Genomic DNA, 16,702 nt, shown 5'->3' on the forward strand with positions numbered 1-16,702 from the left:
TCACACACTGGGAGGAAAAGTGCTGTAGAATGAGTTCTGTTTCACTCAGAGACATAATTCAAACGTCTATAGAAACTAGAAAGTGTTTTCTATCCAATAATAGTAATAATATGCATATTATACGATCAAGAATTGAGTAGGAAGCCGTTTAATCTGTAGAGACAATTATGCTAATTTGAAACAGCTCCCCCTATAGTCGCAAGAAGTTAACCACTAGGAATCAATGCCTAAACTTAACCACTAAGAATCATTGCCTCAACTTAACCACTAGGAATCAATGCCTCAATTTAACCATTAGGAATCAATGCCTCAACTTAACCACTAGGAATCAATGCCTCAACTTAACCATTAGGAATCAATGTCTCAAATTAACCACTAAGAATCAATGCCTCAACTTAACCACTAGGAATCAATGCCTCAACTTAACCACTAGGAATCAATGCCTCAACTTAACCATTAGGAATCAATGCCTCAACTTAACCACTAGGAATCAATGCCTCAACGTAACCACAAGGAATCAATGCCTCAACGTAACCACAAGGAATCAATGGCTCCACTTAACCACTGGGAATCAATGCTTCAACTTAACCACTGGTAATCAATGCCTCAATTTAACCATTAGGAATCAATGCCTCATCTTAACCACTAGGAATCAATGCCTCAACTTAACCACTGGGAATCAATGCCTCAATTTAACCATTAGGAATCAATGCCTCAGCTTAACCACTAGGAATCAATGCCTCAACTTAACCACTAGGAATCAATTCCTCAACTTAACCACTAGCAATCAATGCCTCAACCTAACCACTAGGAACCAATGCCTCAACTTAACCACTAGGAATCAATGCCTCAACTTAACCACTAGGAATCAATGCCCCAACTTAACCATTAGGAATCAATGCCTCAACTTAACCATTAGGAATCAATGCCTCAACTTAACCACTAGGCATCAATGCCTCAACTTAACAATTAGGAATCAATGCCTCAACTTAACCATTAGGAATCAATGCCTCAACTTAACCATTAGGAATCAATGCCTCAACTTAACCATTAGGAATCAATGCCTCAACTTAACCACTAGGCATCAATGCCTCAACTTAACCATTAGGAATCAATGCCTCAACTTAACCATTAGGAATCAATGCCTCAACTTAACCATTAGGAATCAATGCCTCAACTTAACCATTAGGAATCAATGCCTCAACTTAACCACTAGGAATCAATGCCTCAACTTAACCATTAGAATCAATGCCTCAACTTAACCACTAGGAATCAAAGCCTCAACTTAACCATTAGGAATCAATGCCTCAACTTAACCACTAGGAATCAATGCCTCAACTTAACCATTAGGAATCAATGCCTCAACTTAACCATTAGGAATCAATGCCCCAACTTAACCATTAGGAATCAATGCCTCAACTTAACCACTAGGAATCAATGCCTCAACTTAACCATTAGGAATCAATGTCTCAACTTAACCATTAGGAATCAATGCCTCAATTTAACCATTAGGAATTAATGCCTCAACTTAACCATTAGGAATCAATGCCTCAACTTAACTATTAGGAATCAATGCCTCAACTTAACCATTAGGAACCAATGCCTCAACTTAACCATTAGGAATCAATGCCTCAACTTAACCACTAGGAATCAATGCCTCAACTTAACCATTAGGAATCAATGCCTCAACTTAACCATTAGGAATCAATGCCTCAACTTAACCATTAGGAATCAATGCCTCAACTTAACCACTAGGAATCAATGCCTCAACTTAACCACTAGGAATCAATGTCTCAATTTAACCATTAGGAATCAATGGCTCAATTTAACCATTAGGAATCAATGGCTCAACTTAACCACTAGGAATCAATGCCTCAACTTAACCATTAGGAATCAATGCCTCAACTTAACCATTAGGAATCAATGTCTCAACTTAACCAATGGGAATCAATGCCTCAACTTAACCACTAGGAATCAATGCCTCAATTTAACCACAAGGAATCAATTCCTCAACTTAACCATTAGGAATCAATGCCTCAACTTAACCACTAGGAATCAATGCCTCAACTTAACCACTGGGAATCAATGCCTCAACTTAACCATTAGGAATCAATGCCTCAACTTAACCATTAGGAATCAATGTCTCAACTTAACTACTAGGAATCAATGCCTCAACCAATGGGAATCAATGCCTCAACTTAACCACTAGGAATCAATGCCTCAACTTAACCATTAGGAATCAATGCCTCAACTTAACCACTAGGAATCAATGCCTCAACTTAACCACTAGGAATCAATGCCTCAACTTAACCACTAGGAATCAATGCCTCAACTTAACCATTAGGAATAAATGTCTCAACTTAACCACTAGGAATCAATGCCTCAACCAATGGGAATCAATGCCTCAACTTAACCATTAGGAATCAATGCCTCAACTTAACCATTAGGAATCAATGCCTCAACTTAACCACTAGGAATCAATGCCTCAACCATTAGGAATCAATGCCTCAACTTAACCATTAGGAATCAATGCCTCAACTTAACCATTAGGAATCAATGCCTCAACTTAACCACTAGGAATCAATGCCTCAACTTAACCATTAGAATCAATGCCTCAACTTAACCACTAGGAATCAAAGCCTCAACTTAACCATTAGGAATCAATGCCTCAACTTAACCACTAGGAATCAATGCCTCAACTTAACCATTAGGAATCAATGCCTCAACTTAACCATTAGGAATCAATGCCTCAACTTAACCATTAGGAATCAATGCCTCAACTTAACCACTAGGAATCAATGCCTCAACCAATGGGAATCAATGCCTCAACTTAACCATTAGGAATCAATGCCTCAACTTAACCATTAGGAATCAATGCCTCAACTTAACCATTAGGAATCAATGCCTCAACTTAACCACTAGGAATCAATGCCTCAACTTAACCATTAGGAATCAATTCCTCAACTTAACCATTAGGAATCAATGCCTCAACTTAACCACTAGGAATCAATGCCTCAACTTAACCATTAGAATCAATGCCTCAACTTAACCACTAGGAATCAAAGCCTCAACTTAACCATTAGGAATCAATGCCTCAACTTAACCACTAGGAATCAATGCCTCAACTTAACCACTAGGAATCAACGCCTCAACTTAACCATTAGGAATCAATGCCTCAACTTAACCATTAGGAATCAATGCCTCAACTTAACCATTAGGAATCAATGCCTCAACTTAACCATTAGGAATCAATGCCTCAATTTAACCATTAGGAATTAATGCCTCAACTTAACCATTAGGAATCAATGCCTCAACTTAACCATTAGGAATCAATGCCTCAACTTAACCATTAGGAATCAATGCCTCAACTTAACCATTAGGAACCAATGCCTCAACTTAACCATTAGGAATCAATGCCTCAACTTAACCACTAGGAATCAATGCCTCAACTTAACCATTAGGAATCAATGCCTCAACTTAACCATTAGGAATCAATGTCTCAACTTAACCATTAGGAATCAATGCCTCAACTTAACCAATGGGAATCAATGCCTCAACTTAACCAATGGGAATCAATGCCTCAACTTAACCACTAGGAATCAATGTCTCAACTTAACTACTAGGAATCAATGCCTCAACCAATGGGAATCAATGCCTCAACTTAACCACTAGGAATCAATGCCTCAACTTAACCATTAGGAATCAATGCCTCAACTTAACCACTAGGAATCAATGCCTCAACTTAACCACTAGGAATCAATGCCTCAACTTAACCACTAGGAATCAATGCCTCAACTTAACCATTAGGAATCAATGTCTCAACTTAACCACTAGGAATCAATGCCTCAACCAATGGGAATCAATGCCTCAACTTAACCACTAGGAATCAATGCCTCAACTTAACCATTAGGAATCAATGCCTCAACTTAACCACTAGGAATCAATGCCTCAACTTAACCACTAGGAATCAATGCCTCAACTTAACCACTAGGAATCAATGCCTCAACTTAACCATTAGGAATCAATGCCTCAACTTAACCATTAGGAATCAATGCCTCAACTTAACCATTAGGAATCAATGCCTCAACTTAACCGTGGAGTTGTTGTTGTTTTAACCCTTTCCCAAATCTTAACCATTAACTTAACAATTTGCAATTCATTCTTAAACTTAACCTTAGAAATGTGACATTTATAGAGAAAAATGTCAGATTCTGCAGTGAGTCTGTGAGAGCTTGTTGGGATTAGACAGTGTTGTTATAACTTTCAAGATATGTCTCTCTCTTCAGGGAGGAACCATGTATACCCCTGGTGTCTTTCATTACATCTAGAAAATACACAAGAGATGCTGATTTTCATCTCTCTCTCCATCTCTCATCTATCTCCATCTCTCTTTCCATCACTCATCTCAATCTCTCTCTCCGTCTCACATCTCAATCTCTCTCACCATCTCTTATCATCTCTCTCACCATCTCTCATCTCTCTCCATCCCTCTCTCCATTTCATCTCTCTCCATCTCTCATCTCTCTCCATCCCTCTCTCCATCTCATCTCTCTCCACCCCACTCTCCATCTCATCTCTCTCCACCCCTCTCTCCATCTCATCTCTCTCCATCCCTCTCTCCATCTCAATCTCTCTCACCATCTCTCATCTCTCTTAATCCCTCTCTCCATCCCTCTTTCCATCTCATCTCTCTCCATCCCTCTCTCCATCTCATCTCTCTCCATCTCTCTCTCCATCTCTCATCTCTCTCCATCCCTCTCTCCATCTCATCTCTCTCCACCCCTCTCTCCATCGCATCTCTCTCCACCCCTCTCTCCATCGCATCTCTCTCCACCCCTCTCTCCATCTCATCTCTCTCCATCCCTCTCTCCATCTCATCTCTCTCCATCCCTCTCTCCATCTCATCTCTCTCCATCTCTCTCTCCATCTCCCATCTCTCTCCTGCTCTCTCTCCATCTCTCTCTCCATATCTCTCTCCATATCTCTCTCCATCTCTCATCTCATCTTCTATCTCATCTCTCTCTCCATCTCTCTCAGGCAGCAGGATCTGGTATGGGGAAGAGAGATATAGGAGGCAGCAGGATCTGGTATGGGGAAGAGAGATATAGGAGGCAGCAGGATCTGGTATGGGGAAGAGAGATATAGGAGGCAGCAGGATCTGGTATGGGGAAGAGAGATATAAGAGGCAGCAGGATATGGTATGGGGAAGAGAGATATAGGAGGCAGCAGGATCTGGTATGGGGAAGAGAGATATAAGAGGCAGCAGGATATGGTATGGGGAAGAGAGATATAGGAGGCAGCAGGATCTGGTATGGGGAAGAGAGATATAAGAGGCAGCAGGATCTGGTATGGGGAAGAGAGATATAGGAGGCAGCAGGATCTGGTATGGGGAAGAGAGATATAAGAGGCAGCAGGATCTGGTATGGGGAAGAGAGATATAGGAGGCAGCAGGATCTGGTATGGGGAAGAGAGATATAGGAGGCAGCAGGATCTGGTATGGGGAAGAGAGATATAGGAGGCAGCAGGATATGGTATGGGGAAGAGAGATATAGGAGGCAGCAGGATCTGGTATGGGGAAGAGAGATATGGGAGGCAGCAGGATCTGGTATGGGGAAGAGAGATATAGGAGGCAGCAGGATATGGTATGGGGAAGAGAGATATAAGAGGCAGCAGGATATGGTATGGGGAAGAGAGATATAGGAGGCAGCAGGATCTGGTATGGGGAAGAGAGATATAAGAGGCAGCAGGATCTGGTATGGGAAAGAGAGATATAGGAGGCAGCAGGATCTGGTATGGGGAAGAGAGATATAGGAGGAAGCAGGATCTGGTATGGGGAAGAGAGATATAGGAGGCGCAGGATCTGGTATGGGGAAGAGAGATATAGGAGGCAGCAGGATCTGGTATGGGGAAGAGAGATATAGGAGGCAGCAGGATATGGTATGGGGAAGAGAGATATAGGAGGCGCAGGATCTGGTATGGGGAAGAGAGATATAGGAGGCAGCAGGATATTGTATGGGGAAGAGAGATATAGGAGGCAGCAGGATCTGGTATGGGGAAGAGAGATATAAGAGGCAGCAGGATCTGGTATGGGGAAGAGAGATATAAGAGGCAGCAGGATCTGGTATGGGGAAGAGAGATATAGGAGGCAAAAGGATCTGGTATGGGGAAGAGAGATATAGGAGGCAAAAGGATCTGGTATGGGGAAGAGAGATATAGGAGGCAGCAGGATCTGGTATGGGGAAGAGAGATATGGTATGGGGAAGCAGGAAAGACAAGATGGTCTGGAGCTGGCCAAGTGTAGTTTCATTTAGACCTGCCTGGCCTGCTGACTCGTTTACCTAGACTGAGATCTATACAGCGGAGAGGGATTGGGGAGAGAGACGAGAGAAGAAAAGAGGAGAGAGAAGGATGGTGAGAGACGGAGGAGGAGAGAGCAAGAGATAGAGGAGAAAGAGATGAAGGAGAGAGTTACAGAAAGATAGCAAGAAGAATGAGATAAAGAGAGGAGAGAAATGGATGGGTGATACATTCTAGCTGAAGAATGATAGATGAGTAACATTTGTTTGTTGTGAAATAATAGAGAGGGAGAGAGACAATATTAAAGGGAGGAAAAAGAGGCTACAGGGAGTTGCCATGGAGACAGATTTTTTTTAACCCTAACCCATGGAGACCTCATTTTTGCATCTGTGCCATTATAGTGTCTATGACAGCATTGGCAGCACCATTGGGGCAATCTCCATTTTGAAGTAGTAACTTTTCTTCTTCACGATTGGCTGATCCCTACGGATGATCTGGTTGGACATGACTCCAACAGTGTCACCAGGAGGGATCAGCCAATGACGTTGGAAGTCCCACCCAGTTGACTACACTAAAATGGTGGAAGCCCTCAATGGCGCTACACATGCTAAAACAGGCTTTTGGGCCCTAGAGGCCTCTGTCATTCTCTATGGAGCTGCCCCTTTCTCTCTGACTGGCCACCAGTCTGCAAGAAAACAGGGAGAAGAAGACATGAGGAGAAAGAAGGAGGAAGAAAAGAGAAGAGAAGAAGGAGGGATGAGAGGTAATGAATGATAGATTAATAACATCAGTTTGTTGTGACATCAGGTCCAGAGAGAGACAGGGAGAGAGATTGAGAGAGAGAGAGAGAGAGAGAGGGAGGAGAGAGAGGGGAGGAGAGAGAGAGAAAGTGAGAGACACAGTGGGAGAAAGAAAGACGGAGTGAGAGAGAAAGAGTGAGGGAGGAGAGAGAGAGAAAGTGAAAGAAAGAAGAGAGAGAGTGAAAGAGAGGAGAGAGAGGGGGGAGGAGAGAGAGTGAAAGTGAGAGAGACAGTGAGAGAAAGAAAGACTGAGTGAGAGAGATAGAAAGAGAGAGGGAGGAGAGAGAGAGAAAGTGAAAGAGAGGAGAGAGAGAGAAAGAGAGAGAAAGAGAGCGAGAGAGAGAGAAAAAGAGAGAAAGAGAGCGAGAGGCTGTAGGGAGCTGTCTTGTCTGACCTGCCATGGGGTCTCCAACTGAGATCAGCAGCTGCTATGCCCTGATGACTTTCACCCACAGTGAGTGTGTGTGCCTGTGTGTATGTGTGTGCCTGCATGTCTGTGTGTCCTGTGTCGTGACTCTCGCTCCTGGGTGAGAATCAAAGATACCCCCCCCCTCTCTCCCACCAGAAAGGAAGAGGGGGAGTGGGGCCGGTTGTATGAATCTAATGACTGGTCGTAAACTTTCTCTCTCTTGCACTACAGTATGGAAAAGTAAAAAATCCTTTGTGTGTCGAGAGAGACTCATGCCAAAACTTCAAACATCAAAAGATTGGACATTGGAACATTAGTTTTCAAATCCAAACATCTGGAATGGTTGGTGGGGCTGCAAACAATAAATCCTGTCAAAAGTGTATTGTTTTGTGATATCATTAAGGACGGTATAACTAAATAACTGTAACTCTACCAATGTATACGTCCCAGTTATCAGATTTACATCTAAATGTTGTAAAACATATATTATTAAATTTGAAACTATTTGTGAGAAAATGAAATGCTATTTTAGCCTTCTGAATGAGAATTGTTTTTCATATAAACTGTTGCCAAGCCAGTAACCACGCCCACGTGAGCAAAGACATTGTGGCAACGTGATGGAACCGCCCTCCAAGGCGAGCGCATAAAAGGACTGCTAACGAAATTTACACCAGACCCGAAAGCGTTGGAGCTGTGGCTACACATTGCAATGGTTTAAAACTACAAGACCAGTATACGGTAAGACTCAAACTCTTGAGTGAAGAAGATAAAGGCTACATCAGAACATTCAGCCTGCAGCTGTTTAAGTACTTTAGTCTAGTAAACTCGAACAGGAACCACCGTGTGTGTACCTCTGATGTATCCAGTCTAACGAACACTCAGGGACAAAGAAGCCTACTACAACTGAGTACATTGTGACCTCTGGTGGACAACTAGAGACTTACATCGAACTACTCACCATAGATGGACGAGTGGTTTCAACAGAGAGATGACAAATGCATACAAGCGTAAATATGTGTTGCATTTATTTTCGAATGAGCGGTCGTTCATGTCCAAAGTATTTATTTTTCATGAGTATAGCTTCCACATATATGTACTAGCCCACTCTCTTTGTCTCTCCCGTTCTCTTTATCTTACCTTTACCCTTCCGTTGTGTAACAAGCCGTCATATCGAGTTAGTCCACTAGAGACAGTATAGAATTTTGCGACGTTCAGAATGAGACTGATATGAGGTAATAACGATTAATTTATGACTGGTATGACAACGATATATTCTGATATATTCTTAAGTTAACGATATATTCTGATATATTCTTAAATTAATTCGGGAAACAGTAACTCATTAAACAAACTTTTTCCGTGGTGCCCCAAGTTAATAATGAGTTAATTGTTACATGGTTCATTGAATAACGTAATAATTAAACATAGTTAATTGATTTGATAAAATAGCCGTCATCACATTAATGATAGTCACGACACCTGTGTTTGTCTATAAACATTCCATATAACTCACAGCAGAGGACTTTGATGCAGGCGGCGTGCAGGTTGTTCTCCGCCCTGATCAGAGACCTCATCCCGATGACGAAGAGGTTCCCGAAACATGTGATGAAGGCCATGACCCACACAGAGACCCTGAGCACCACGTTGGCTAACAGGTCCTCGAAGGAAGAGATACCGTCTGTGTTGGGCTTACACGTTCTCACGTGGGGCGCATAGGAACAGTACTGGAACGTCTTGAAGTAGCTACGAGGGGAACGACAACATATAGTATAGAATGTGATGAACAGGACATATAGTATAGAATGTGATAACAGGACATAGAGTATAGAATGTGATGACAGGGCATATAGTATAGAATGTGATGAACATATAGTATAGAATGTGATGAACATATAGTATAGAATGTGATAAACAGGACATATAATATAGAATGCGATATACAGGACATATAGTATATAATGTGATATACAGCACATAATATAGAATGTGATGAACATATAGTATAGAATGTGATAAACAGGACATATAGTATAGAATGTGATATACAGGACATATAATATAGAATGTGATATACAGGACATATAGTATAGAATGTGATAAACAGAACATACTATAGAATGTGATAAACAGAACATATAGTATAGAATGTGATAAACAGGACATATATTTTAGAATGTGATAAACAGGACATATAGTATAGAATGTGATATACAGGACATATAGTATAGAATGTGATAAACAGGACATAATATAGAATGTGATGAACATATAGTATAGAATGTGATATACAGGACATATAGTATAGAATGTGATGAACAGGACATATAATATAGAATGTGATATACAGGACATATAGTATAGAATGTGATGAACATATAGTATAGAATGTGATAAACAGGACATATAATATAGAATGTGATATACAGGACATATAGTATAGAATGTGATAAACAGAACATAGTATAGAATGTGATAAACAGAATATATAGTATAGAATGTGATAAACAGGACATATAGTATAGAATGTGATAAACAGAACATATAGTATAGAATGTGATAAACAGAACATATAAAATAGAATGTGATATACAGGACATATAATATAGAATGTGATATACAGGACATATAGTACAGAATGTGATAAACAGGTCATATAGTATAGAATGTGATAAACAGGTCATATAATATAGAATGTGATATACAGGTCATATAGTATAGAATGTGATATACAGGACATATAGTACAGAATGTGATATACAGGTCATATAGTATAGAATGTGATAAACAGGTCATATAGTATAGAATGTGATAAACAGGACATACTATAGAATGTGATTACAGGACATATAGAATAGAATGTGATAAACAGGACATAATATAGAATGTGATGAACATATAGTATAGAATGTGATATACAGGACATATAGTATAGAATGTGATATACAGGACATGTAGTATAGAATGTGATATACAGGACATGTAGTATAGAATGTGATATACAAGATATATAGTATAGAATGTGATGAACATATAGTATAGAATGTGATATACAGGACATATAGAATAGAATGTGATAAACAGGACATAATATAGAATGTGATGAACATATAGTATAGAATGTGATATACAGGACATATAGTATAGAATGTGATATACAGGACATGTAGTATAGAATGTGATATACAGGACATATAGTATAGAATGTGATAAACAGAACATATAGTATAGAATGTGATAAACAGGACATATAGTATAGAATGTGATAAACAGAACATATAGTATAGAATGTGATAAACAGAACATATAAAATAGAATGTGATATACAGGACATATAATATAGAATGTGATATACAGGACATATAGTACAGAATGTGATGAACAGGTCATATAGTATAGAATGTGATAAACAGGTCATATAATATAGAATGTGAAATACAGGCCATATAGTATAGAATGTGATATACAGGACATATAGTACAGAATGTGATATACAGGTCATATAGTATAGAATGTGATATACAGGTCATATAGTATAGAATGTGATATACAGGTCATATAGTATAGAATGTGATAAACAGGTCATATAGTATAGAATGTGATAAACAGGACATAATATAGAATGTGATGAACATATAGTATAGAATGTGATATACAGGACATATAGTATAGAATGTGATATACAGGACATGTAGTATAGAATGTGATATACAGGACATGTAGTATAGAATGTGATGAACAGGTCATATAGTATAGAATGTGATAAACAGGTCATATAATATAGAATGTGATATACAGGTCATATAGTATAGAATGTGATATACAGGACATATTGTACAGAATGTGATATACAGGTCATATAGTATAGAATGTGATAAACAGGTCATATAGTATAGAATGTGATAAACAGGACATACTATAGAATGTGATATACAGGGCATATAGAATAGAATGTGATAAACAGGACATAATATAGAATGTGATGAACATATAGTATAGAATGTGATATACAGGACATATAGTATAGAATATGATATACAGGACATGTAGTATAGAATGTGATATACAGGACATGTAGTATAGAATGTGATATACAGGATATATATAGAATGTGATGAACATATAGTATAGAATGTGATATACAGGACATATAATATAGAATGTGATATACAGGACATATAGTATAGAATGTGATAAACAGGACATATAGTATAGAATGTGATATACAGGACATATAATATAGAATGTGATATACAGGACATATAGTATAGAATGTGATATACAGGACATATAGTATAGAATGTGATATACAGGACATATAGTATAGAATGTGATATACAGGACATATAGTATAGAATGTGATAAACAGGACATATAGTATAGAATGTGATATACAGGATATATAGTATAGAATGTGATAAACAGGACATATAGTATAGAATGTGATATACAGGATATATAGTATAGAATGTGATAAACAGGACATATAGTATAGAATGTGATGAACAGATAGTATAGAATGTGATAAACAGGACATATAGTATAGAATGTGATGTACAGGATATATAGTATAGAATGTGATATACAGGATATATAGTATAGAATGTGATAAACAGGACATATAGTATAGAATGTGATGAACATATAGTATAGAATGTGATATACAGGACATATAGTATAGAATGTGATGAACATATAGTATAGAATGTGATATACAGGACATATAGTATAGAATGTGATGAACATATAGTATAGAATGTGATATACAGGACATATAGTATAGAATGTGATGAACAGGACATATAATATAGAATGTGATATACAGGACATATAGTATAGAATGTGATATACAGGACATATAGTATAGAATGTGATATACAGGACATATAGTATAGAATGTGATAAACAGGACATATAGTATAGAATGTGATAAACAGAACATATAGTATAGAATGTGATATACAGGACATATAGTATAGAATGTGATATACAGGACATATAGTACAGAATGTGATATACAGGTCATATAGTATAGAATGTGATATACAGGTCATATAGTATAGAATGTGATGAACATATAGTATAGAATGTGATGAACATATAGTATAGAATGTGATGAACATATAGTATAGAATGTGATATACAGGACATATAGTATAGAATGTGATGAACATATAGTATAGAATGTGATATACAGGACATATAGTATAGAATGTGATGAACAGGATATATAATATAGAATGTGATATACAGGACATATAGTATAGAATGTGATATCCAGGACATATAGTATAGAATGTGATATACAGGAGATATAGTATAGAATGTGATATACAGGACATATAGTATAGAATGTGATATACAGGACATATAGTATAGAATGTGATAAACAGGACATATAGTATAGAATGTGATGAACAGGACATATAATATAGAATGTGATATACAGGACATATAGTATAGAATGTGATATACAGGACATATAGTATAGAATGTGATATACAGGACATATAGTATAGAATGTGATAAACAGGACATATAGTATAGAATGTGATGAACAGGACATATAATATAGAATGTGATATACAGGACATATAGTATAGAATGTGATATACAGGACATATAGTATAGAATGTGATATACAGGACATATAGTATAGAATGTGATATACAGGACATATAGTATAGAATGTGATATACAGGACATATAGTATAGAATGTGATGAACATATAGTATAGAATGTGATATACAGGACATATAGTATAGAATGTGATCAACAGGACATATAATATAGAATGTGATATACAGTACATATAGTATAGAATGTGATATATAGGACATATAGTATAGAATGTGATATACAGGACATATAGTATAGAATGTGATGAACATATAGTATAGAATGTGATATACAGGACATATAGTATAGAATGTGATGAACAGGACATATAATATAGAATGTGATATACAGGACATATAGTATAGAATGTGATATACAGGACATATAGTATAGAATGTGATATACAGGACATATAGTATAGAATGTGATGAACATATAGTATTTAATGTGATATACAGGACATATAGTATAGAAATTGATATACAGGACATATAGTATAGAAATTGATATACAGGACATATAGTATAGAATGTGATATACAGGACATATAATATTGACTGTGATGTACAGGACATATAGTATAGAATGTGATATACAGGACATATAATATTGACTGTGATACACAGGACATATAGTATAGAATGTGATATACAGGACATATAGTATAGAATGTGATATACAGGACATATAATATTGACTGTGATGTACAGGACATATAGTATAGAATGTGATATACAGGACATATAATATTGACTGTGATACACAGGACATATAGTATAGAATGTGATATACAGGACATATAGTACAGAATGTGATATACAGGTCATATAGTATAGAATGTGATAAACAGGTCATATAGTATAGAATGTGATAAACAGGACATACTATAGAATGTGATTACAGGACATATAGAATAGAATGTGATAAACAGGACATAATATAGAATGTGATGAACATATAGTATAGAATGTGATATACAGGACATATAGTATAGAATGTGATATACAGGACATGTAGTATAGAATGTGATATACAGGACATGTAGTATAGAATGTGATATACAAGATATATAGTATAGAATGTGATGAACATATAGTATAGAATGTGATATACAGGACATATAGAATAGAATGTGATAAACAGGACATAATATAGAATGTGATGAACATATAGTATAGAATGTGATATACAGGACATATAGTATAGAATGTGATATACAGGACATGTAGTATAGAATGTGATATACAGGACATATAGTATAGAATGTGATAAACAGAACATATAGTATAGAATGTGATAAACAGGACATATAGTATAGAATGTGATAAACAGAACATATAGTATAGAATGTGATAAACAGAACATATAAAATAGAATGTGATATACAGGACATATAATATAGAATGTGATATACAGGACATATAGTACAGAATGTGATAAACAGGTCATATAGTATAGAATGTGATAAACAGGTCATATAATATAGAATGTGATATACAGGCCATATAGTATAGAATGTGATATACAGGACATATAGTACAGAATGTGATATACAGGTCATATAGTATAGAATGTGATATACAGGTCATATAGTATAGAATGTGATAAACAGGTCATATAGTATAGAATGTGATAAACAGGACATAATATAGAATGTGATGAACATATAGTATAGAATGTGATATACAGGACATATAGTATAGAATGTGATATACAGGACATGTAGTATAGAATGTGATATACAGGACATGTAGTATAGAATGTGATATACAAGATATATAGTATAGAATGTGATGAACAGGTCATATAGTATAGAATGTGATAAACAGGTCATATAATATAGAATGTGATATACAGGTCATATAGTATAGAATGTGATATACAGGACATATTGTACAGAATGTGATATACAGGTCATATAGTATAGAATGTGATAAACAGGTCATATAGTATAGAATGTGATAAACAGGACATACTATAGAATGTGATATACAGGGCATATAGAATAGAATGTGATAAACAGGACATAATATAGAATGTGATGAACATATAGTATAGAATGTGATATACAGGACATATAGTATAGAATATGATATACAGGACATGTAGTATAGAATGTGATATACAGGACATGTAGTATAGAATGTGATATACAGGATATATATAGAATGTGATGAACATATAGTATAGAATGTGATATACAGGACATATAATATAGAATGTGATATACAGGACATATAGTATAGAATGTGATAAACAGGACATATAGTATAGAATGTGATATACAGGACATATAATATAGAATGTGATATACAGGACATATAGTATAGAATGTGATATACAGGACATATAGTATAGAATGTGATATACAGGACATATAGTATAGAATGTGATATACAGGACATATAGTATAGAATGTGATAAACAGGACATATAGTATAGAATGTGATATACAGGATATATAGTATAGAATGTGATAAACAGGACATATAGTATAGAATGTGATATACAGGATATATAGTATAGAATGTGATAAACAGGACATATAGTATAGAATGTGATGAACAGATAGTATAGAATGTGATAAACAGGACATATAGTATAGAATGTGATGTACAGGATATATAGTATAGAATGTGATATACAGGATATATAGTATAGAATGTGATAAAAAGGACATATAGTATAGAATGTGATGAACATATAGTATAGAATGTGATATACAGGACATATAGTATAGAATGTGATGAACATATAGTATAGAATGTGATATACAGGACATATAGTATAGAATGTGATGAACATATAGTATAGAATGTGATATACAGGACATATAGTATAGAATGTGATGAACAGGACATATAATATAGAATGTGATATACAGGACATATAGTATAGAATGTGATATACAGGACATATAGTATAGAATGTGATATACAGGACATATAGTATAGAATGTGATAAACAGGACATATAGTATAGAATGTGATAAACAGAACATATAGTATAGAATGTGATATACAGGACATATAGTATAGAATGTGATATACAGGACATATAGTACAGAATGTGATATACAGGTCATATAGTATAGAATGTGATATACAGGTCATATAGTATAGAATGTGATGAACATATAGTATAGAATGTGATGAACATATAGTATAGAATGTGATGAACATATAGTATAGAATGTGATATACAGGACATATAGTATAGAATGTGATGAACATATAGTATAGAATGTGATATACAGGACATATAGTATAGAATGTGATGAACAGGATATATAATATAGAATGTGATATACAGGACATATAGTATAGAATGTGATATCCAGGACATATAGTATAGAATGTGATATACAGGAGATATAGTATAGAATGTGATATACAGGACATATAGTATAGAATGTGATATACAGGACATATAGTATAGAATGTGATAAACAGGACATATAGTATAGAATGTGATGAACAGGACATATAATATAGAATGTGATATACAGGACATATAGTATAGAATGTGATATACAGGACATATAGTATAGAATGTGATATACAGGACATATAGTATAGA

The 16,702-nt window shown here is 36.0% G+C and overlaps 1 protein-coding gene across 4 annotated transcripts in view; it reads right to left on the bottom strand.

The window, feature by feature from the left end:
* LOC129864192 (relaxin receptor 2-like) overlaps positions 1-16,702 on the bottom strand; it is a 191,378-nt gene that overhangs the window by 55,984 nt on the left and 118,692 nt on the right. For all 4 annotated transcript variants that reach the window (XM_055936887.1, XM_055936886.1, XM_055936885.1 and 1 more), the window contains one exon: positions 9,020-9,249. In XM_055936887.1, coding sequence (XP_055792862.1) covers positions 9,020-9,249 — 230 coding nt within the window. The remainder of the gene's footprint in view (positions 1-9,019; positions 9,250-16,702) is intronic.

This window comes from Salvelinus fontinalis, chromosome 10 (genome assembly GCF_029448725.1).
Source record: "Salvelinus fontinalis isolate EN_2023a chromosome 10, ASM2944872v1, whole genome shotgun sequence".
Classification (NCBI taxonomy): Eukaryota; Metazoa; Chordata; class Actinopteri; order Salmoniformes; family Salmonidae; genus Salvelinus; species Salvelinus fontinalis.